General features: G+C 41.8%; 1 protein-coding gene across 1 annotated transcript in view; it reads left to right on the top strand.

The window, feature by feature from the left end:
• Nucleotides 1-24,753, top strand: part of LOC136878905 (cGMP-dependent protein kinase, isozyme 1) — a 759,217-nt gene that overhangs the window by 672,863 nt on the left and 61,601 nt on the right. Inside the window, exons 5-6 of the mRNA XM_067152503.2 lie at nucleotides 6,191-6,333; nucleotides 20,784-20,921. Coding sequence (XP_067008604.2) covers nucleotides 6,191-6,333; nucleotides 20,784-20,921 — 281 coding nt within the window. The remainder of the gene's footprint in view (nucleotides 1-6,190; nucleotides 6,334-20,783; nucleotides 20,922-24,753) is intronic.

The following is a 24,753-nucleotide window of genomic DNA, read 5'->3' on the forward strand; positions in this document are numbered from 1 at the left end:
TTTTACCTACACATATCAAGTAATTACGCTTGAATATTTCTTTCCCTTCCACCAATGGACGCGTGAAATCTCCGACAACTCTCAACAGTTGCGCATACGACACCAAAGACATTTTGAATACTTAATAAATCCTACAGACGCACACCCGATCACTGTCGTGTTTACTTCCCGTCACTATCTCGCCGCCATATTGGAAACAGCTGACCTAAGCTCCTCCCCCGTTTCGGACGTCAATACAAACTTACTGAAGCGAGTAGCAAGTATAGTCTACCTTCACAACAATTATGCTTTGGGGTTTGCATACATTTTAGGGGTACGGTCCATCAGAACCCCTATAATTTATGTTACTCTTGCTACATTATGGAAGAGCGGGTGGCCGACACTTCCTACTAACCAAATTAGTTTGCAATCTAACATGTTACTGCATAAAAATGCGGCCTTTACTTATCAGTAAACGGTAGTGAACTGGACTATATACATTGGTTTTATGTTCGTCACTTCTCGAATCACTTCCTTGTTTACCGAGCGAGTGGCTGCGCGGTTTGAATCACGTATCGGTCAGCTTTCATTCGGAAATCCACGAACCTACTACGCTGGCGTAGCAGGGGGACAGGTGATACTCCCACGTGACGCGTCCCAGGTGGCAGATAAGGGGTCCTAACCGGCTTGCCGGTGGACTTGAGGGAAATAAAATACTTCTCGCGTACCAAACACACAACCCCCTGTGGGTAGGGGACGTAGATGATGTCGTAAGAGGCGACTAAAAGGGGCGACCAAGGTATGATCAAATTAGAACCATGATACTACTTGTAATTAGTACCACCACGCAGGGAACATCATGGGTCGCTTTGTACCACTATGTTAGGAACACAATAGGTTTGTGATTGGTAGCGACAGTGTGTACTCAGGATGCATTTTACATTACCTGTGATTCGTACCACTATATGAGCAACACCATGGGTCTGCCTTGCCTATGATTAGTACCCACTACATGAGGAACACCACGGGATAGTGCGGGTCTCTGTGATTAGTACACCTATGTGAGAAACACCATAGGTTTGCGTTGCCTGTAAATGGCGTCGCATTGTGAGAAACACCATAGGTCTGCGTTATATGTGCGAATTTCATAACCTGTGAGTAGTACCATAATGTGTGGAATACCGCGAGTCTACGCCACTTTTGATTACTACCGCAACATGACAAATACCATGGTTCTACTTTCCTAGCGATAAGTACCATTATGAGGGGCCGATAACCTGGATTTTGGACTCGTTTAGACTACAAGCATCATCGATTCAGTATTGTGCTTTAGAAGCAGTCCCTTGGTCAGTTATACTAATGTTTAACGCTAGTTTCTGGGAATGTGGGGCATTGCGGGTCGGATCCACTGATTGTTTCAAATTCATATCCATCCGTTCATTTATCGTCATCACGTTTTAAATTTTGGTCAGTGGAGGATTATGGATTTTCAATTTTCCTTACGTTTCGTCTCATTTCGTGACCTAGATGTTAGGTCCCTTTAAACAAAAAGCATCATCATCAGCATCATCAGCATCATCAGCATCATCATTCGGGAGATAGTGGGTTCGAACCTACTGAACCCCACTGTCGGCAGTCCTGAAGACGATTTTCCGTGGTTTCCCATTATCACACCAAAAATGCTGGTCCTGCGACTTGATCAAAGCCACGTTCGTTTCTTCCCCATTCCTATCTCATCGTCGCCATCGTGTCAGTGCGACGCAAAAAAAATGTTAAAAGAGACTTCTTGTGTTTTGCCATAGAGCAGAGACTCGCCCTGTAGTTTCCGTATTATAAAACCTTAAAGACATCTGTGCTACAGATCAGTATGACTACTGCAATGGTGAAGCTGAGGCCTATGTTCTTTCTTATGCTCGTCTTCGTAAGGTTGTGTTGCGGGCTAGTATTCTGTGTTGTAGAACATTTTCCCCGCTTACTCTGCGTGTGTTGCGGACCAGGAACAATACGGGAAGTGGGGATAGAGTAGAGCACAGTGTTCGATATAGAATTGTTAATAATGTAGAACTATGATTTTCATGATACACACATAAAGCTGTCCTTTTTATAAAAGTATATTCATTTGCAAGCCAGAAATACAGAGACAAGGTGAATTGTACATCAAATAAAAAACAGTTTTCTAGTGATGTTCCATATCCCACAGAGCTTGTTGAAAGCGGTTTTTTTTTCTTTTTGCCATGTATAGTCTATTTGAACCTTATTATTATTTGCAGGAAGCTAGCAGCATGATACTTTGTTGTATACATTTGGGCATGTGCTGTCTTCTCACTATTCACGCATAGTAGGAGATGGTAAGGTGTGATGGGCAAGGGAGAACAGGACATAACCGTAAGAGAACGGGGTGGGAGGGGCCCACCCCAAATATGTAAAAGAAGGGAGAAATGTGAGAGTCGGGATATGGGAGGAGAGCGGCTCCAACTTCACGTGGCCGGCCGCAATGGAATGGTGACAGAAATGCACTGTCATCTGGTAAGGTTGTTGGGGTCTTCCTTAGGGGCCCACGGATAGGGCCGGTCGTGTCATCATTGGGAAGGCGGCTTCTTCTCACCAGGGGTGATGACACGGCCGGACAGTAGCAGTAGATTGGCATTAATATTATTTCTTGCTTTTATTTTATTATCGCTTATTGTCCATTTATTTTGTTTCTTAATATTAAGTGGAGACGATGGACGTGGCATGTAGGGACTAAGGATGACTGCTGTGGTGACCCTCCCTTGGGAGTGTCACGTTTCCGGGGTATCCAACGGACCTCATGGCATGCCCAGGAATTTTGTATTTATCTTCTCTTCTTTTCCCGGTCTAGGGAGCCAAGAATAACGGCCGAGAAAATTCATCGTGCTGACCACACGACACTTCGTAATCTGCAGGCCTTCGGGCTGAGCAGCGGTCGCTTGGTAGGCCAAGGCCCTTCAAGGGCTGTAGTGCCATGGGGTTTGGTTTTTTCGCTTCTCTTCTTTTGTTGTTAGTTGTCCTTGTGAACATGTATCGGAGCTAATTCGCCTGTTATGTTCAATAAATAATAATACTGAAAGCTATAGTCTATTTGACTTTCTCTGTATCAACCATTCAGAATTGCCATTATCAAAATGGGCCTATCCGTAGCTTTGTAAATTAATGTACCCGTATATGTTGAAGATGTAATGCTTTGTGAATCGAGAGTAAGTTACATAGTTGGAGTTAATTTATATTTTGCTTCACACCGTCAGATAACTTAAAAATCGAGCTCGATAGCTGCAGTCGCTTAAGTGCGGCCTACCGGGCGAGTTGGCCGTGCGCGTAGAGGCGCGCGGCTGTGAGCTTGCATCCGGGAGATAGTAGGTTCGAATCCCACTATCGGCAGCCCTGAAAATGGTTTTCCGTGGTTTCCCATTTTCACACCAGGCAAATGCTGGGGCTGTACCTTAATTAAGGCCACGGCCGCTTCCTTCCAACTCCTAGGCTTTTCCTATCCCATCGTCGCCATAAGACCTATCTGTGTCGGTGCGACGTAAAGCCCCTAGCAAAAAAAAAAAAAAAAAAAAATAAGTGCGGCCAGTATCCAGTATTCGGGAGATAATGGGTTTGAACCCCACAATCGGCAGCCCTGAAGGTGGTTTTCCGTGGGTTCCCATTTTCACACCAGGCAAATGCTGGGGCTGTACCTTAATTAAGGCCACGGCTGCTTCCTTCCCAGTCGTAGCCCTTTCCTGTCCCATCGTCGCCAAAGACCTATCTGTGTCGGTGCGACGTAAAGCCAATAGCAAATAGTAGATACCTTAAAAAGTAATTTAATTTGGTGTCATTCATTTGAACTGAAGTTATCCCGTTTTAATTTAATTCCAGTTTATAAAGTGATGTTTTATATAAAATAGATAATGTAATATGAGCGAAATGAATAGTATTGTATTATATTTAAATATAGGCCTATATTATAATGTGTTCAAAATACAATAATTGCACTCTGCCATTCCAGGAGCTAGTGCTTGTTTACTTCCAGTGATATCATCCAGCTTGCCGACGGGTACAGTAGCGCGCTAAATCTATGACTGCTCAGTTAGTCAGTCCGTCAGTCCTTGCCCTCTTGAATAATCAACACACATTGCATTCTGATTTCACCCTATTGTTTTTGTATTGGTAGCACTCACCAATTATTCTCTAAAATTCATCTTGTCAGTAAAACGAGCCTCATTTGATGTATGTACTCCTTCCACTGACATGCCCGCTGTCATCTACCAACGGCGATCAACAAATATCAGTGCCTCTTCACCCAAGAGCAATCGAATTTTGAATAAGTAATACCAACGAGCAGTGTAGGTAAACCGTAGAGTAATTGGATCTCATAATAAGCCCTGCTGTGTATGAAATACAACGAATAAATAAATAAAACAGTTGACATAAGAACAAGAAAAACACCACAGCGAATTCATGAACGGATTTTTGGGGGGGGGAGAAGAAGAAGAATAAGAATACCTTTAGAAGAAAGGGCAACAGCCAGATCAAGATAAGTTCAAACGTGCCCTTTAAATTGCGCATAACGAAGAAAGGAGAAGAAAGGAAGAAAGAAAGAAAGAAAGAAAGAAAGAAAGAAAGAAATATAGCAGTGTTACTAGTTTCTAAATGTGACTCTTTTCAGTACTCTCTTGTTAAGGAAATACAACTCTTAGAAACATTCGACGAATAGACCCTACACTTATATTGTAATGATAACATTCTGTTCTAGCTAACATCAGAATGTGAATAATTGCTGGTAAGAAATACTTGCAGAATATCTATCAAGGAAATATATGGTTGGATACACCCTAGGGACTGCCTCGCTTGGTTTTCGTGACAATGTCGCGCGACTCAAATCTGACCGAATGTAATCAAAGACACATTAGATAGCCAGTTCGATAAAATTTTATTTACAAGTGCCCGTTCCGTACCATGGCACACCAGTGGCCCGTCTGCTTATGTAGTCTGTATGATTCCGTGCGATTATAATTTGTGAATTTGAAATATGAGAAGACGGTACAGTTCAGTCTTTGAATTCTCTTTCCAGCGATACCAAACACGGTAATGTTTCTAAACATTTGGTAATTTTCAAAATGTCTTCGACAATGTAACTTCTGCTCTAATTATCCTAAGTCTACTAAGTCCTAAGTCTACCACTATATCGGGTGTAAGATTTCCTGTTCAATTAAAAATACATCCTGGGTCAGACTTTGCATTCAAAAGTCGATATGAAGCAAATTAATAAATTCGCACAATTTTTACCCCCACATAACTTCTTCCCTAAGGGATTAGGTTCGCCGTTTTAGTACTATCATTTCCGGTACTCCACATGAGGGGTCTTAATTTATATTTAGACGCAAATTTTCCAGCTTTCAAAAATATTTCCTTATTCAGATTTTGAGCCCCTTCCTTACCGTGTTACTTTTTGTGGAAGGGATTACATGTAAGGCATCAAATACGCTATCATAAGACATCATAAACACCTTCGTATGTGTCTTAGTTTCTGAGCTATTAATCGTAACCAAATCATATTCCTCTAAATCGTCTTTTTATGTGCCCCACCACCACCACCACACGTATCTAACGGAGCCCACCGAGTGTCATATTTTTCTTTTCGTCCCACATTTCCAATCAAACGGTACCTTAACCATTCGGATTTAATCTTCAGTTCTGAAGTTATAAGTCCGAAGGTTACGCTAAGCTTCGAATGTATGTAGCCTGATTTTATAGACGTTCTCACATCAGAAAATGCACTCAGAAAAGTTCACTCGTTATGTTGTAACGTGACGATACCAACTGTGTTCATTTCTTGCAGCAAATAGCATAACTAAGCACCACTTGTGCACAGTAAGAGAGTGCAATCGCACGCGAATCAAAGCGGCCACAAAAAGGAGAAACTAATCAGAAAAAGTAATTTAAAGTGAATTTCAAAGAAGGCTCCGCTTATTTCCGCAACGAGTGGGAAGCCCAAGTCTCGTAATGGTGTGAACTCGTTGTGAAGACTTGGCTACTGCTAGTCACTTTAAAAACCAAATATGTATTACTGCATTTTGTTTACACAGATGAATTTTGAAATTGTATTTCTTTTATTTGGGCGTTTATGCGCGACTGAACTCTTACATAAAACTCTATTTAACTCAAAAGTGACTATTAATATGAACGAGTTCTCTTCTGCATGTTTCAGATCCAAACAGCTAATAAAGGAAGCCATCATGGACAATGACTTCCTGAAGAACCTGGACACAAGTCAAGTACGTGAACTGGTGGACTCAATGCACCCTCAGGAGTACGCGAGGGGCAGCTATGTCATCAGAGAGGGCGAAGCTGGTAAATACCTCGTGTTCATTTATACATTATAAAAAATCCTACTAATAATGCTAGCCTGCAAAGATTCTAGTAAAAACGAATGATTTCTATGTAAAACGATGCTCTGATTTCTAAAATATCAACGAGTTTGTCCTAGCACGTACAGATTTTACGTAATTCGACATTACATGAATTTTACTAGGTACTACCATTGATTTACACAGTTGTAAATGTAAATTGAAGACATGCAAAGTGCCTTATTGAGCTCATATATATTTCTTTAATGTGTTGCTGCATGACTTACAAAGATTCATAACTCTTGAACGCATGGACGTCAGCCGAAGCAGACTTGACTTTAGAAATCATTAAACAGCTCAGCTCGCGACCTTCCCTTATGAGATGCGTACTTCATTCTTCCCATGTGTGCTTCAAGGAGCATCATGTCATGGTATACTTACAACACAGACCCCTAAGTACTGCCAACTGGTTGTCAAGTATCAGGTAGTGTCGTTTAGCCTGGTGTACAATTATGTAGGGATAGTTGCATAAATTGTAGACCGTACCCCTAATGTTTAAATTATAAGGGCTGTTCAAAAAGAAACGAGCCGGAGGTTATAAAATGAAAACCTGTACCGTTATTTCAAAAGTATTGTCCAATACCATTGAAGCACTTGTCCCACTACGACACAACACGGTGAATGGCCGTCTCGTAAAATTCCTGGGGCTGCGTTGTGAATCACTTCCGAACGTGCTGTTTGACGTCGGTATCCGAGGTAAATCGTTTGCGTCTCAGAGCCTTCTTTATCTCAAATAGGATTTTTTCGATGGCGACGACCCTGCATGCTTCCACTGCAGACTTTGTCGTTTAGACTCGGGTTCGAAGTGATAACACCATGTCTCGTCTCCAACAACCACTCGTGACAGGAACTCATTCCCTTCCTTAGCACAGCGCAGCACATGTTCAAGAGAGAGGTCCATTCGACATGCTGCACTTTCAGCGAAATTTCAATCTGTCCTTAATGAAGGCGTTAACACTTCCGACGCTCACTCCGACCTCTGCGGCAATGGCTGCTACCGCAACTCGCCCGTCTTACACAACGAGGGTATCCACCTGCTGGACAATGGCATCAGCAATGCGGTGTGGCGTTCCAGACCGTGCATCATCGGCCAACGACATGCGTCCTTCCCTGCATCGCTTGTGCCATGCCTTGACCCTTGCAACGGAAATGCAGTGCTCTCCGTACATATGTGCCATTCTTCGATGAATTTTCGTTCACCTCACTCCCTCTGCTGTCAGAAAACGCTCTACACCCCTTTTTAAGCCTCCATTTCACTGGGTGCAGTGGACGATCTCGCATGCTCGCTCTGTCGTCACGTGGTGCGACGAGTTTAGGAACTCAGCGTTCTTATAGGGTCCACACCTTCTTCTGCAGACAGTTGCATTACGATCCTTTCAGCGGTTTTCATTTTATAGCCTCCGACTCATTTATTCTTGAATCGCCCTCATAAATCTCGTTGCACTCATGCTGGTTTGAAGATAACTACTCAATAGAATATGAGAGAGTTAAAACGGATCATGGTTGATGCAGGGATATTATCCATCCATTAGTTCCTTGACTTTCGAGAGAATTATTATTTGGTTAGTAAAGTAGCTCAGTATTTGGCGAACAGTAATATTTTGTCCTTAAATAAAGTAAGTTGTCTCCGAAACCGTAAAAGTAGTTAGTGGGACGCAATACCAATAACATTATTATTTAGAAATGTAATATAACGACCACGTCGACTACATGGTGCAGATCATGTAGCTTCAAGCTTGCATTCAGTGGGTAGTTGAATAGATCTCCGCTGTCGGTAGATATGATGATAGTTTTCTGTGGTCCCACACCGGATAAACACCGAGGCTATGGATCAGTTAAGATCACGACTTCTACTCTCTGTCCTATATACCTGTACCACATCCTAGTTAGTGTGACGTTCATGAGAATAATCTAGAAGCACGCTAAAATTAGCACATATTTGCCAATAAAGTTAGGGTGACAAGATTGGTTTTCACAGGTTTCTTCTTTTTTATCCCCCTATACTGAGAGTCGTGTAAAGCAGGGCCTCTCAGGGTGCATGCGCTTGGTGCATGCACTGTGCACGGTGCAAAAGACGACTTCGCTTGGTTGACCAGAGTGCAGACCCCCACTCCTCGATTTGGAGCTATAGCGCGGTCTCTCTCTTTCCCCACGCCTGTCTCGCTCGCTTCCCCTGTCTCCCTCTTCCTTACTTGCTGCGTAGCGCTCCAAATCCGAGACGAATCGATCCGAGTTGAGCCGAGCTTAGCCGAGTAGCCCAGAGACGAAGCGTTGGTACGAGCCGTGCCGAGCGGGAGCGATGCACAGTGCACGGAGCTCTTGCACCTCGATTTGCACGCGTGAGATTTTGGGCGTTTGAGAGGCCCTGGTGTAAAGTATCGAATATCTTGAAGATATCCTGATTTTTTAAATCATACTACTAAAAGTCCTACGTAATAAAATTTTAAATTCTGTCTTGAATTGTCCTGAACTCTATTTGTTTCTCGGAGAGGCACAATTGTTAAAAACAATACATTCCAGTCTGAAGTATGAATAAATAGTTCACTGAACAACAACTACGACTAAAATGTTTTCATTCTTCCCCTGAAGGAGGAGGTGGACCTCTTAAACGGTGACGCCGTTTGTTACGGAGAAGGTGAGAGGGTTGGCGGCCGTGGCCTATACTAGGACTAGGAACCGTCCCGGCATTCGCTTTAGTGCAGGAGTATAAAAACCACGGAAAATCATTCTCAAGACAGCCGACGGCGGGAGCCAGCCCCTCTCCGTCTCCGTGGAACACCCCAGAATAGAGAATTTAACAATTTTGGACTTCGAAACCTTAGTTTACACGTTTACATTTCAAAAGAGGTATTGTTTAGACCAAGATAGAAATCTCTCAAATTCAAGAGCACTTGCTCCAAAAGTTACAATCTTTAGCCTTCCAGAGGCACCCCTCACAATTACAGAATATTTAGAAAAGAGCTTACATGCTCTCAATTTCTTACAGCCTACTCAAGGTAACATTACACAAAATGTTGCGATCCCTGGCCTCTCTGGGTGCAATTTACAGTTGGCAAAAGTTCGTATATAGGGGTATCAAGTACCCTACCTACTGGGCCTTCATGGAAAAAAATAAGAGGTTAAATTAATGGCCCGAACACAAAATGAATGGAGGCTTATACTTGCACTCCTAAATGAAGAATAAAATCCTAACCGGGCTCTCGGCCCAGTGATACAGGGACTAATCCCAAGCTACTGAGTTAGTTCGAATGAAAGTTACTTAAGGCATTACAGAAAAGAAGAAAAACAGTTACAAAGTCGCAGTCACCTCGAACCAAGTTGAAGGGGAACTCGAGAGGGTAACGCACTCTCTATCCCCTATTTACAGTTAAAGACTTTATGAAATTATTACATTATCCGAACGAAAAATTACATTTTAGAAAAAGTTGGTTACATAGTTAGAAATTCGGACCTTCCCCTCGGATAAATCTGCGGAGTTAGCTACAGAAAAATAGACCTGGTGGACATTACCTTGGCTGCTGGACTTCCTGGCGAAGAGTGAGGCGCCTCGCCTCCTATCTTAACACACACACTCAGAAAGATGACGATCAATAGACAAGATAGCCAGAAAAGTCTCAGCTTATATACCCGAAGGGAAGGTTCGAGAGGATTCTGGACTAGTCCGGACACACCCTCTCAATTGTATTGGCGAATTCAAAAGTTACGCCCAAAGAACCAAAAGGAAGCCTGTGATAGGCTGAAAAATAATCACAGAAAATTATTATTGGCCAGATTCAAAACTGGCGGAATGAGAGAGAAGTGTTGCAAACCCAGAATTACATAAAGAAACAAATTAAGTTGAGAAAACCTATAAACATAAAATTTCTTTCAATAACAAATTGTTCTTCCTTGCACCAGAGTGCGTGACCTCAATTTTGTAGAGATATCTATGGTGAAAAGTTCATTCTTCTTGAAGTAAACAAATACAAAGCAAATAAATTCTGTCAGTTTAGGCAACTTCACAATAACACAATTACTCAATACTTCAGCAGTGCATTCTTCTGATTAATGTCCCAACTTCCTGTAGTAGTAATTGCACGTTTTGGTCGATAGAGGAGTTCATTAAGGCGCTTCTTTTGAATGTGCGGTGTTGAGGTGTACTTCCCGGTACAAATTGTATTCGTCAATTATATTGTAATTTATGAACAAGTACATATATTTACTGACAGAGTTAGAAAATATGGTTGCTAGTGGTCCTTGGTAGAAGTATACAATCCAGCAAACAGAGTTCCTGATGATAGTAAGCGCACTTCATCAACGTTTGTTGCAAGCAATATTCCGAATCACATTGCTTTCAATTTCAAACATCCACACAGGTGGTATGTGAAACCTCTCTGGTCTGATGGTGAATTCATCATGTCCATACACAGTCCAGGAATGTCGAACAAAGCATACGAAAAACAGAAGAGAATGTTTGTTACACACGCCAGCAATGAAATTGAGTTACTCGTAGATGGTGCGAAGTTAACATGGTTAAGAATGACGTGATCTACAATCCGCTTCAGCACCGCATTTCGGTTGTATAGTATACAGGGTGGTCGCAAACAGCGTGAACCGCGTTTATAAGCGTTAGAGCGTTGGTAATACTGATAGATAATTTGAAAGAAATAATTCGATAGCACGTCCGCGAAGTTATTTGATTGGCTAAGTTCAGCAGCTGATAAAATGACAATGACGATTTTTTATTTCATATTATTTATCACCGAGGTGTAGGGGTAGCATGTCTGCCTCTTATTCGGAGGCCCCGGGTTCGATTCTCGGCCAGATCAGGGATTTGTATCTGCATCTGAGGGCTGGTTCGAGGTCCACTCAGCCTACGTGATTACAATTGAGGAGCTATCTGACGGTGAGATGGCGGCCCCGGTCTAGAAAGCCAAGAATAACGCCGAGAGGATTCGTCGTGCTGACCACACGACACCTCGTAATCTGTAGGCCTTCGGGCTGAGCAGCGGTCGCTTGGTAGGCCATGGCCCTTCCGGGCTGTAGTGCCATGGGGTTTGGTTTGGTTTGGATATTATTTATCAGTATCACTAACCCTCTATCGCTTATATACCCGTTTCACGTTGTTCCCGACCATTCTGTAGGTGAATGGTGCATCCAGGAGGGATGATCTTAACCGTAGGTCGGATGGTATCTGCATGGGTTCTGCCATGGTATGTCAAGAGGGAATCAATCAGAAGAACAAACTGTTTCACTGCGTGTCGGGAAAACATCTCAGAAAAATAACACCATGATTTGTTTCGTGATAAGGCTGATCTTACAAGGAACCGTCACGAGTGCGAGGTCGCGAATGACCAATGGTACTAAAAGCATTCGAAGCCCCATCTGTCGTCTACACCGCATGCGCAGTTTTGGTTGCTAATAATAAGAAGGGGAGGAACTATAGGTATCCAAAAGTGGACAGGGCGTGAGGCTATGAGACGCAGATTAACTGCACAGTCACCGCGTACATCACAACAGTGTTATACTGCTAGTAGCACTGATATAAACCAATGCAATGGCAAACATAAGCAAAGGAAACATTGCCTTATATATACAGCAACAGTTGCGGACGTTGAATTCCCATCGAAAGGAAACGCAATATATTTATCAGAGTGAGAAGGAAGTCACAGACGACATATTAGCGGTTTTTCTTTTAGTGGAATGTATAGTGTCGTATAATCTCGACTATGTGGACACTGCACATGCAGATTGCATTGATGACGATAAGAGTGAAAGTGACATAGAAATAGATGTCCAGGCATGAAGTTCATCGTCCATGTCGGAGCCACAATTCCCGGCTCCACTGAAGAGTAGTAAAGAACAGTCGTTTTTCAGCAAGCGAGTACAAGACATAATAACGTACTTGAATTGCCATCCACACATAGTAAAAAACAATTACAAACAGATTTCAAATAAATCTGCAGCAAAATGACAGTGTGCTGCATAAGAAAAGCTATGGTACTTCAACGGAGGACAAGTCGAATCTGTAAAAAAAATATTATTGTTTGCGCGATTCAAGGACGCTCGAGACAAGTCACACGATGTGCATGATAAATACCTAGTACTTTATGGGCATCAAATTACGCAGGATATAGGTTACAGTGACTTCAAGGGATGTAGTGAATGGTTGCACAACTTCGAACGAAGCTACAGCACTGAACGACGCAAAATAACGAGATTCTAAACAAAGCTGGCACTTGACGATGCACAGCAAAGTGGGTCGAGCATTTGTAGGTGAGGTAAACAACCTTATCCCATCGTTTAGTGCGGAATTCGTTTTCAACATCGACCAGTCGGGATTTGACGAGGAAATGCATACGAAATACACTCTGGGAGTTAGAGGTACCAAGAAAGTTATAGGACGAGGAACGAGCATCAGTGCCCTAACGCATTCGTACACAATTATGTCAGGATGGCAAGTTGGCTGAAAAGTTATTTATTGTGCTGCGAGAAGTTGGAGGTCGTCTGCCTTCAACGATTCTGTCGCGTGTCAGGGGCTGCTATGATAGGAACACTGCTTTTGGCCCAAGCTGGTGAAAATAACTTCCTGTCGCTTGACTCCTGCTCTGCCTATAAAAATCATACTGTGTTCTAGAAAACCATCCCTCCTGGAAAGTGTCTGACATTGCAGTTCATATCACTTGGAACCGCGGAACAAATTCAACATCTGGATGTCTTTTTTTTTTTTCGTGCCTACATACTATCACACCATCTGCTGCCACACTGCAGTATAGCCAGTTTAACAATGAACTACACGATAGACTGGTTCGCATTCGGTTGCATTCAATCACTTTCCATCAGTTCTCGTCACCACGTTGTATGAATATGATTATCTATGTCAGGGCCTCTCAAACGCCCAAAATCTCAGGCGTGCAGAGTTCCTGTGCACAGTGCATCGGTCCCACTCGGCTCGGCTCGGACCAACGCTTCGTCTCCGGGCTACTCGGCTAAGCTCGACTCAACTCGTCTCAACTCGGCTCGGATTTGGAGCGCTACAGAGCAAGTGAGGAAGAAGGAGACAGGCGGAGCGAGCGAGACAGGCGTGGGGAAAAAGAGAGACAGCGCTATTGCTCCAAATCGAGGAGTGGGGTCTGCACTCTGATCAACCAAGCGAAGTCGTCTTTGCACCGTGCACGTGAGGCCCTGATCTATGTATTCTGTAAGAGTGAATACCGAGCTGATCGCCTTTGATCTTATTGGCGCTGACTTTTGTGATCACTATGGCGCGTCATTTTTTATTTGGTGCTCATGGTGCAAGTTAGTTTTTTTCTGAACATGTTTTGAACGTCTATGAAGTCCATTCTGCGAAGTGTATCACATACATTCCATAGAAGATTGATCTCTGCACCACCCGCACACTCATTTGCTGTCGCCCTCCTATGCACATGGTGCTTCATTAGCAGCTGATGTTGTTTCCTGTCTCAATTGTTACTACAGCACTTTCAAATGCCCCTTACTAGACATCGCGCCTCCGACCTCGCACTCGTGAGGGTTCGTTGTTAGAGACCACTTGAACCAGATTTTGTGGTTTTAGAATGGAGAACATATAAGCATCTCACATTGTTTTTATTTATTTGGCATTCGGCAAGTAGCCATGCAGCCAGCAAAAACATCATGTACCGGGCGAGTTGGCCGTGCGGTTAGAGGCGCACAGCTGTGAGCTTGCAACCAGGAGATAGTGGGTTCGAACCCCACTATCGGCAGCCCTGAAGATGGTTTTCCGTGGTTTCCCATTTTTACACCAGGCAAATGCTGGGGCTGTACCTTAATTAAGGCTACGGTCGCTTCCTTCCCATTCCTAGGCCTTTCCTGTCCCATCGTCGTCATAAGACCTATCTGTGTCGGTGCGACGTAAAGCATCTAGGAAAAAAACATCATGTACAAATACATAAAGGACATACTACTTCATTAAGTCAGAAAATGAGTCTGAAGTGTCTTAAATCCTTTGTCAGGGATAATAAAACTGTTATTGAAGAAATAACTAAATGAGAATATCACGTCACCATATTAAATTTCTATTCGATGCTCCACCATGTGCTGTTGATCATATCCATCATTCACTCATACCCATACTCGTACTTCAGGCATCATTTAAAAATATATTTCTCTCTATGTAATTAATATTCTAAATTACCACACACAAGGTTTCACCGTACGTGGTATTTTACTGATATCTACTCGACTCTGTTGAGGTTAGTGTGATTTTGTTATGTATAATAATAATAATAATAATAATAATAATAATAATAATAATAATAATAATAATAATAATTTATTTAATGTGTTCAAGAGAGTTAAAAGTTCAATTTATTTTAAGTGTTAATATGTTATTAATAATACTACTACTACTACTGTAATATATGTTGTTTAGTTACAAGATTCCTTTTTTCTCAAGTAATAATGTTACACTAACTGACAGAGCAAACGCAACACCAAGAAGGAGTGGTCAGAACTTTATGCCAATTGCAGGGTAGACTGGCGTCACTGAGGTATGCTCATGATGTGAAATGCGCCGCTGTGCTGCGCACGTAGCGAACGATAAATGGGACACTGCGTTGGCGAATGGCCCACTTCCTACCGTGATTTCTCAGCCGACAGTCATTGTAGAACGTGTTGTCGTGTGCCACAGGACACGTGTATAGCTAAGAATGCCAGGTCGCCGTCAACGGAGGCATTTCCAGCAGACAGACGACTTTACGAGGGGTATGGTGATCGGGCTGAGAAGGGCAGGTTGGTCGCTTCGTCAAATCGCAGCCGATACCCATAGGGATGTGTCCACGGTGCAGCGCCTGTGGCGAAGATGGTTGGCGCAGGGACATGTGGCACGTGCGAGGGGTCCAGGCGCAGCCCGAGTGACGTCAGCACGCGAGGATCGGCGCATCCGCCGCCAAGCGGTGGCAGCCCCGCACGCCACGTCAACCGCCATTCTTCAGCATGTGCAAGACACCCTGGCTGTTCCAATACCGACCAGAACAATTTCCCGTCGATTGGTTGAAGGAGGCCTGCACTCCCGGCGTCCGCTCAGAAGACTACCATTGACTCCACAGCATAGACGTGCACGCCTGGCATGGTGCCGGGCTAGAGCGACTTGGATGAGGGAATGGCGGAACGTCGTGTTCTCCGATGAGTCACGCTTCTGTTCTGTCAGTGATAGTCACCGCAGACGAGTGTGGCGTCGGCGTGGAGAAAAGTCAAATCCGGCAGTAACTGTGGAGCGCCCTACCGCTAGACAACGCGGCATCATGGTTTGGGGCGCTATTGCGTATGATTCCACGTCACCTCTAGTGCGTATTCAAGGCACGTTAAATGCCCACCGCTACGTGCAGCATGTGCTGCGGCCGGTGGCACTCCCGTACCTTCAGGGGCTGCCCAATGCTCTGTTTCAGCAGGATAATGCCCGCCCACACACTGCTCGCATCTCCCAACAGGCTCTACGAGGTGTACAGATGCTTCCGTGGCCAGCGTACTCTCCGGATCTCTCACCAATCGAACACGTGTGGGATCTCATTGGACGCCGTTTGCAAACTCTGCCCCAGCCTCGTACGGACGACCAACTGTGGCAAATGGTTGACAGAGAATGGAGAACCATCCCTCAGGACACCATCCGCACTCTTATTGACTCTGTACCTCGACGTGTTTCTGCGTGCATCGCCGCTCGCGGTGGTCCTACATCCTACTGAGTCGATGCCGTGCGCATTGTGTAACCTGCATATCGGTTTGAAATAAACATCAATTATTCGTCCGTGCCGTCTCTGTTTTTTCCCCAACTTTCATCCCTTTCGAACCACTCCTCCTTGGTGTTGCATTTGCTCTGTCAGTCAGTGTATTAGAAGAGTTATGTATATAAGAAATAGAGTCCTGTAAATATGTAAACAACATAATGAGTGAATAAATACTACTACTACTACTACTACTACTACTACTACTACTACTACTACTACTACTACTACTACTACCACCGCCATATATAAAAGAACTCTATATCTAAAAATACAATCAACAGATTAAATATATCTACACAAAAGAAATACAAGGCATTCACTTCACGGCACACGCAAAAGAACCTTCGGCGAGAAATGTCTCATTCAGCTCTTCACATCAGTCATATGTAAATTTGGGCAAGTTGATATCACATCTTCTTACTAAGCACAGTTCACTGGTAGGAAAAGGGACATGAATAAGGGCCAGTTTTTTATATAAAACACGTTGTCCCTGTCGATATTTACTGCAGCCGAGAATGATTTGGTTAAGATCGACAATTTCCTCTTGGTCCTTGTCGCACATAAAAGAATCCACTACTCTAATTCTATGAAGATGATTTCGGTAGCAGCCATGACCAAGACGGATGCGTATGATGGACGTAAGATGGCGCCTACTAAGACCTAATTTGCAAAACCAGGGTCTTGGAATATGAGGCTGATGAGCAGCGTAGTGTCATCCTTTAATCTCCTGCTGTAGTTATTCTTCTACCAGTCATTGTGAGATTTGCTGTGCAGTAATGGTATGAAGTCCGTATATGGAATCACCATAGCGTTATAGGTCCCATCTAAGATTCCCCGCTTTGCTAGTTGGTCAGCTATTTCGTTATGCTCTATGCCAGCGTGACCTTTCATCCAAAGGAAATCTATGTCGATGCCGATGATTTTTGATCTGTATGCCATTTGCAAAATTTTTAAAAGGTAGTGATTACATTTTATGGTCCATTGAGGGTGTTGTAGTCGCTGCAGAACACTTTGGGCATCTGTAAAAATTAATATTTTCTGTGTATGCTGTGAAAGTCCAATGATGATTGCAGCACGAAAAGCGAGTAGTTCTGCCGTAAATATGGACATCTGCTGCGTTAGTGAGTGCTTTTCAGAAGTATTCAGAGTAGGGCAGTGATAAGTATATCCAACACCGCCGATAGTTTTTGATCCTTCCGTATGTAAATGAAGAGAATTGAGCCAGATCGATTGAATGAATGCCGTTATGCTATTGTTCCTTTTACTGGAGTGGCGTAGGTAGTTAGGGAGGTAGAATACTGCAGGTCGGAAAAGAGAGATTTTATATGGATAACCGAAGCCTGGAATAGATATATCCCTTAACACAACGGGTATGATATATTTCAGTTCCTTGTAGCTTTTGACGAGGGCTGGAATTCGCTGAATACTTTCTGCTGGTCTTAAATCCAAAGTGTCCAAAGTGTCCGCTGTTAGTTTTACCTTCGGAAAGAGACAAAGTTTCTTGAGTGTAGTTCGCCGAAGTAGGAATATATTTGATAATAATTGTCGTCTGAGAGATAAAGGCATTCCATTTGCTTCGATCAGAAGAGTTGCTTTTGGTGAGGATGTCATAGCACCGATGCATAACCTAATCGTTCGGTACTGCATTACCTCTAGTTTATGAAGAGTTGATTGCGATGCATTTGCGAAGAAGATACTACTGTAGTCTGAAATTGGTCGTATTATAGCTTTATACATAATGAGTAGTATGGTTGGATCTGCTCCCCACCAAGTGCGTGTGATGATAGCCCGAAAAACATTCAGGACAAAGTTGGTCTTCTCTATGGCATGCTTAATATATTTATTCCATGTAAGCATGCTGTCCAAAAATAGCCCCTAATATTTACCATGCGATTTGAACCCTGTAATGCCCAAACCAACTGTATGATGATATAAAAATCATATTACCAGTAAAACTACTTCCTAAGCCTCAACTTACTCTATTATATGCATTTTGTACCATTTCAAATCGTTGACCCTTTTATTTTTAATGTGACATATTTGTCACACTGGGCATTTCCTAGGTACACGATAGATTTCATTCAAAAAATATTTTATTATTAACTAACTCCCTGTACAGTTATTCTCTTCCTAAAGAGTGGCTTGATATTAATTCTTTACATTTTAACAGAAATAGGCCTTAAAATTAGAATAATCGAGCATATAAAAATGAGCATAAAAAGGAGCAGTTTAGTTCAATTTCAGTTCAATTTTCACTATGATTATAATTTTCTAGCGCTATCTACACATGGAACCTTCTGAAGCAATTATTGTCTTTGTTCAAACAAAGAAATACACTACACTTTTCACACCAAATGTGAGAGGCCATCTTAATGCATATCTTGCAGCATCCTCGTGTGTCCTTCCATATTGGCCAGTGCTCGTACTTGTGTTTCTGGTAATCAGTAACTGGAAGAATTGTTGTAGCTGCTTTCTTCCTAGATGTTGACACATCGTCTCTGCTAGGTCATCCTCGCTTTGCTTTACCTTTGCCAGCTGAAACAAGGGCACATGCAATTTCAGCCTGAAACTTTCTCAATGGCAGATGTTGCTCTTGTAGACGTTTGCAATTCTCCCTGTACTTGATCCAACTATTGACAACTGTAATGCATATCAAATGCCAAAAGATGTACATATACCATCTTCTACTCGTTCTAGGAAAATCTGAAAATGATAGCAAATTATTATTATTATTATTATTATTATTATTATTATTATTATTATTATTATTATTATTATTATTATTATTATTATTATTACCTTATATTTTACTCGTATATGGCACACGTGATGGTCAATAATCACTCAATTTCAACAGGACAGACAACAAGCAACAGCAATACATAACACACGCCATTCATTGAAAACACCCTCCAATGCCCAGTGTTACATATTTGTAACATCAGATTCTGAAATGGCCATACAGCTACACATATTGAGCTAGTGAACTCCCAAAGTACATTTTCTCTTCGATGAACATTATGTTTTAATAATACAACTTTATAAGTATGGAAAACACTAAATTATAGAAACAGTAAGAATAACAAACTTTCCTTGCGTGTCATCTTCCTTCACAGCAGCGACCGGTTGACTTCAGTAAAATGGCGCGAACTTCCCGGACCACAGTTGAAGAAAATATCCATCAGGGTGTGTTCACAACTGTGTGACAAATGTGCTACACTGGGCAATAAGAATAAAAAAGATGTATTCTAGCTTCTGATAGCATCTGAAAGTCGTGTGACAAATTTGTCACGCCGGGCATTATAGGATTAACGGGAATGAATACGAGCCGAGGAGTATAGTTGGTGTAGTAAGAGTCCTGCGTTTTCGTGTGAAAATCACTGCCGATGACTTAGCTGAAGATGTGAGAGTCAGTTTCCAGTGTATTTGCTGCATCAGTCAGTCGTAGTCGGGTTACCCATAAACACGAAGAATAAGTGTATATACAGGCACCGTCATCATATTGTAGAACTTTTATAGCAGGAATAAACATGGTGTCTAAGTCCGTTGTGTAAATGCTATACAAAATTGGACACAGTATGGCACCTTGAGGAAGTCTCATCAACAATGTACAAGGGCCGTATAAACTATTGTCAAGGCGGCGAATGTATATGGTACGGCAGCACAGTAATCCTTAAACTTATTTCCTCGAAATGCAAACTTTCACCCCCTCCCTGTTTTATGACGGCGTACACATCAATAAATCGGAATATGACATTGAAAATTAATACCGTAAAAAATGGTTTGTCCTTCAGACTGTCCACACGGTCTCATACTGTCGAGCATCAGTTGTGATATTACATAAATGTAATAATGTCTGTCCTTTTTTGTCATGCAGAAGCGGCGAGGAAGTACATGATCCCCATTCTGGACCGTCTAATTCTGCTCAGAATATTTTTCTCAAAGAACGCCGACTGGCCTTAAAAGTGGCAGCATCGTAGCATTGTAATCTATGTTTTACCACGTGGCACGTGGGTATTGTTACTCAGAGAAGGGGATGGGAAGAAGTCGTCTTGTTCTGAGCCAAACTTCAATCCTGTTGATGAATTATTAAACGCAATTATATTCTTCTCTTCGGTCCCGTACCTCTCTCTCTCTCTCTCTCTCATCAGTAATTTTTAATGAATATTTAATCACAAAAATTCGACAAAGGGGCTTCCCGTCTAGTGAATATTGCAGCTACGGCTCGGGTGATAAGACATTGGTCTTCACAGTGTACTCGCACTTCAGCTGCTAATTGATGATGATGATGATGATGATGATGATGATGATGATGATGCTTGTTGTTTAAAGGGGCCTAACATCGAGGTCATCAGCCCCTGCTGCTAATTGAAATCAGCAGTAAAAAAGTATGAAATATCTACCAATCTCCTCATAAAACAAAAACTTGCCGTCATTGTAAATAATTGACTGAATTTGTATCACGTCATCTAAATATAAATCTACAACCAGCTCGTCGGACAAATGCCGACCTTTAATTACATTCACGGGAAACATCTAAGTACCAACCTTAAGAAATGTAAGGTTTGCACGATTCAAATCTGTTTTTTTTTTTTCTTCGATCTGTTCATCAGAGCTTACTAATATGATGGTGTTTTTATTTTTCTTCCAGGTGCCCATCTGTTCGTGTCAGCCGAAGGAGAGTTTGAGGTGATAAAGGAGGAGAAGGTGCTTGGCAGGATGGGTCCAGGGAAAGCCTTCGGAGAGCTGGCAATCCTCTACAACTGTACTCGCACAGCATCCATACAAGGTACTGTTACAGTATTATAATTAAATTAAATTAAAATCTATGGTAAGAAGTTATGAAATATGATCTTATTATACATATTTATTGTGAACTGTTATGCCTTTCGTCGTTCAGTCTGCAAGCCTTTCTGAATTAACGCCTGCACAATCCTCCATTTGTAACTACAGTAGAACCTCTGTTAACCGAAACAAAGGAGGGGAGTGCTTTCGGATAATGAAAATTTCGGATAATAATTAAAATCTCATTTTTATAGTTAAGAAACTTTTTTGACGTTTTAGATTATAGAAAATGAATACAATACATATACATTTTAACAAACCCAAACTACTGTGCATGTTCAGAATAAACCATGTTCCATGCTGCATATACTTACACTGTACATATTACACTGCTTTTTTTAAACAATCGTCGACTTTTTTCCATATCGTTTTCTATCCGTTATGTCACACCATTCATCAGCAGAACGTCAAAAAGGCTTTGATTCGTCATATCAAAAACTGAGTTGGCAACAGAGAAGGAAAGGAGGCAGTCAAGGTCATAGCCCACGCATCCCGCTATTCATCCTTTTTGTCGTAACATAACAGAGAATGTTCCTTTAATTCGTTTTTACCGAGAATAATTATTTTCGGTCGTTTCGGTTAAAGGGCATTTCGGTTAAAATTGTTCCGGATAACAGAAGTTCTACTGTAGTTCTGTGGAGTCGTTTATTTCAAATCCTCTTATCATTAAATCATTAAAAACTGGGCCTTGTACCAGGTGATCACTGCCATTGCCAAGCTCAAGGGAACATTTTTATGGATCTGACAATTGCTACCTCCAGTCTTTCCTATGAAACATTTCTATTTGCCACTCTCCACTGTATATTAACGTAAGTGTTCCATCCGAAGTGAATCAATCTGTACTTCAAGGTTTAAAAGTAAAAGTGAAGTTATGAAGACCTTTCTGAATGTTGCTGCCTATTATAGATTATATTTTTGAAAATACCCCATTATTCTTCTGTAAGTAAGTCAAGTTCTCTTCTGCATGACAAAGCTATGGCACACACAGCAGGAGTTGTCTGAATTATTCAATCGTTGGGATATTCTATCACCCCACATACTTTTTGGATGCAAGTCCCTGCGACTTCGATCTAATCCCCAAGATGATCGAGCCACTACGTGGGAAGCGCTTCCGTAGAATTGAAGACGTTTTGCAGGCTACCGACCGCTTTCTTCGCACGATCGACAGACTGGGCAGTGCCAACGGGATCCAATGGCTTTCGCATCGCTAGGAACACGTTGTACGCAATGCTGGTGACTGGATCGAAGGCCCATGGAATTTAGAACCATTTATGTATGTACGTATGCTATCTATTAATAAATAAAATAGTTTCCAGAACTTAAAAACCAACTCTTGAGCTTCGACTAAATCCTAACAGTCCGGGTTGTTCCGCAGTAGCCCATGTATTTATTGACAGTAACACAGCAAATACCGTGTTTACGTGAATAATCTCCGGATATTTAAAAAAAATGAGGCACGAAATTGGGGTGCGGGTTTTTATTTGCGTCAAGATTGTCAACACGCTCCTGGGTCACGTAGTTTTCGATGTTGGGTGCACAGTGTTTTAGACGTGGGGTGTAACGAATTTTTAAGTAATTTAGGAAAGGATTCTAGTAACGCAAGAGACAAAGAATCTTCCGATCTACAGCAAATCGACCCTATTGCAAGTTCAGATTAATTAAACACTTGCCACGTAAGAAGGTCTACGTGCTAATTTTCATGACATATATATTTTATAGCAGTGATTATGCATTTTCATCACCTCTAATATGTTCAGCCAAGGTAGCTATATCCGTCATGTTCATATTTGCGCACCGAGCTCGATAGCTGCAGTCGCTTAATTGCGGCCAGTGTCCAGTATTCGGGAGATAGTAGGTTCGAACCCCACTATCGGCAGCCCTGAAGATGGTTTTCCGTGGTTTTCCATTTTCACACCAGGCAAATGCTGGGGCTGTACCATAATTAAGGCCACGGCCGATTCCTTCCCACTCCTAGCCATTTCCTGTCCCATCGTCGCCATAAGACCTATCTGAGTCGGTGCGACGTAAAGCAACTAGCATATTTGCGTAAAGGCCACATGGAACTCGAGGAGTGGTATGGAATGTTTGTTTATGCCTACGTTACTCTTTCAATGCAAGGAATTTTAGTTCATTTCATTTTTTCAAAATGATCCTTCCTAAATTAGGGTGCGGGGATTATTCGGTGGCGGGTATTATTCGCGTAAATACGGTAATACTATTTGTAAGTAGAAATAAATATTGTAGAAGTGCTCACGTTAAGGAAACCTCTCTTCCAAACACACTAAACAGAATAAGTACAGAAGTTTGTTGATGCCACCACCAAAGGCATCAACAGCATAATTTACAACCATTACCATGAGAGTACGAGATGTTTAGAGAACACAGTACGCTGATCAGAACTTCTCCTCACACAGGAGTGAAGTCTCAGTAAAGTTATATTTCAGTTACTGTGAAATTAGTCGCAACGCGGGTTTAGCAGAGTCTCGCCTAAATTTCAAGTTTAGTTCTCTGTAGAATAACTGATTTAATTCTTTCAAATCAGGATTCACCTCTTAATGAATGATGCGGCTCAGTGACATTCGACCAGAACTGCATATTATGCTATAAATATATTGTATAGCCTATTCCTGGCAATACAATACACGAGTCAGACAAGGCGATGGATTATCCCCCTTATTGTTTAATTTAGTTCTGGAAAAAGTGATTAGGATTATGTCAAATGAAACATAAGGTATAAATATTGGTAAATGTCTCCAAAACAAAATTAATCGTAATTGCCTAGCATTTGCTGATGACATTGCCATTTTATCCAGCAACAAACAGGAGGCAATCCAGTCTCTAGAAAAAACTCCAAATTTCTTATGAAAAGACAAAGTATATGGAAGGGACTAAATAAGGTTTCAACAGTCAACCGTTAATCACCAAGTATGAAAATATCCCTGAAGTAGACAAATTTAAGTATCTAGGTGACATAATTGAACCATCAGGGTTGAATCAGCAAGCTAACAAAGAAAGAATTGCAAAACTTCAAAGAGCATACAAAATTACTTGGAACAGATACAATAAAAGAACTATATCAAAAAAGGCAAAATTACGGCATTATAACACAGTAGTTAAAACAGAAGCGCTTTGTGCATCTGAAAGTATTATAATTGGTGGCAAATCTCGAATAAAGGTGATCTAAAAACAAGAAATAAAATTCCTCAGGAAAATCTCGGGACCAAAATGCGAAAATGGAATTTGGATGAAAAAGAAATCACATGAAATCTATCAAGTTACAGAATAAATCACAGATACAATCAGGAAACGGCGATTGCAATGTTACGGTCACTTATATAGAATAGATAATAATAGGCTCACAAAGAAAATGTTAAACTTAGCCTTATCAGTGGAAAATAACTATAATTGGCTAAAATAAAACAGTCAAGACGTAAATTAAATTGGTATTAATGAAGAAACCATTCAAGATAGAATCAAATTCAGAACATTAATTCACAAACACAAATTTTCTGTAAAGACCACCCGACAAGAGACAGGATGGCCTGAACAACTAAAAATGAACACAGCGACAGGATGAAGAAATAGTGGAAAAGGAAGAAGAAAAACCAAAAAAGTGCTAAAAAGTTTAAACGCGCTGCTTAAGGGAATAACTATACAATTAAGGGTGGAGATGGAAAAGCTTTCTTTCTATATTAATGACCGGCTGCGTATCCCAGTTCGGTAGGCACTCGCCTTCTGTAATAAAGATTTCTGGATTCCAATCCAGCCGCTGTCGG

This window comes from Anabrus simplex, chromosome 8 (assembly GCF_040414725.1).
Source record: "Anabrus simplex isolate iqAnaSimp1 chromosome 8, ASM4041472v1, whole genome shotgun sequence".
Taxonomy (NCBI): Eukaryota; Metazoa; Arthropoda; class Insecta; order Orthoptera; family Tettigoniidae; genus Anabrus; species Anabrus simplex.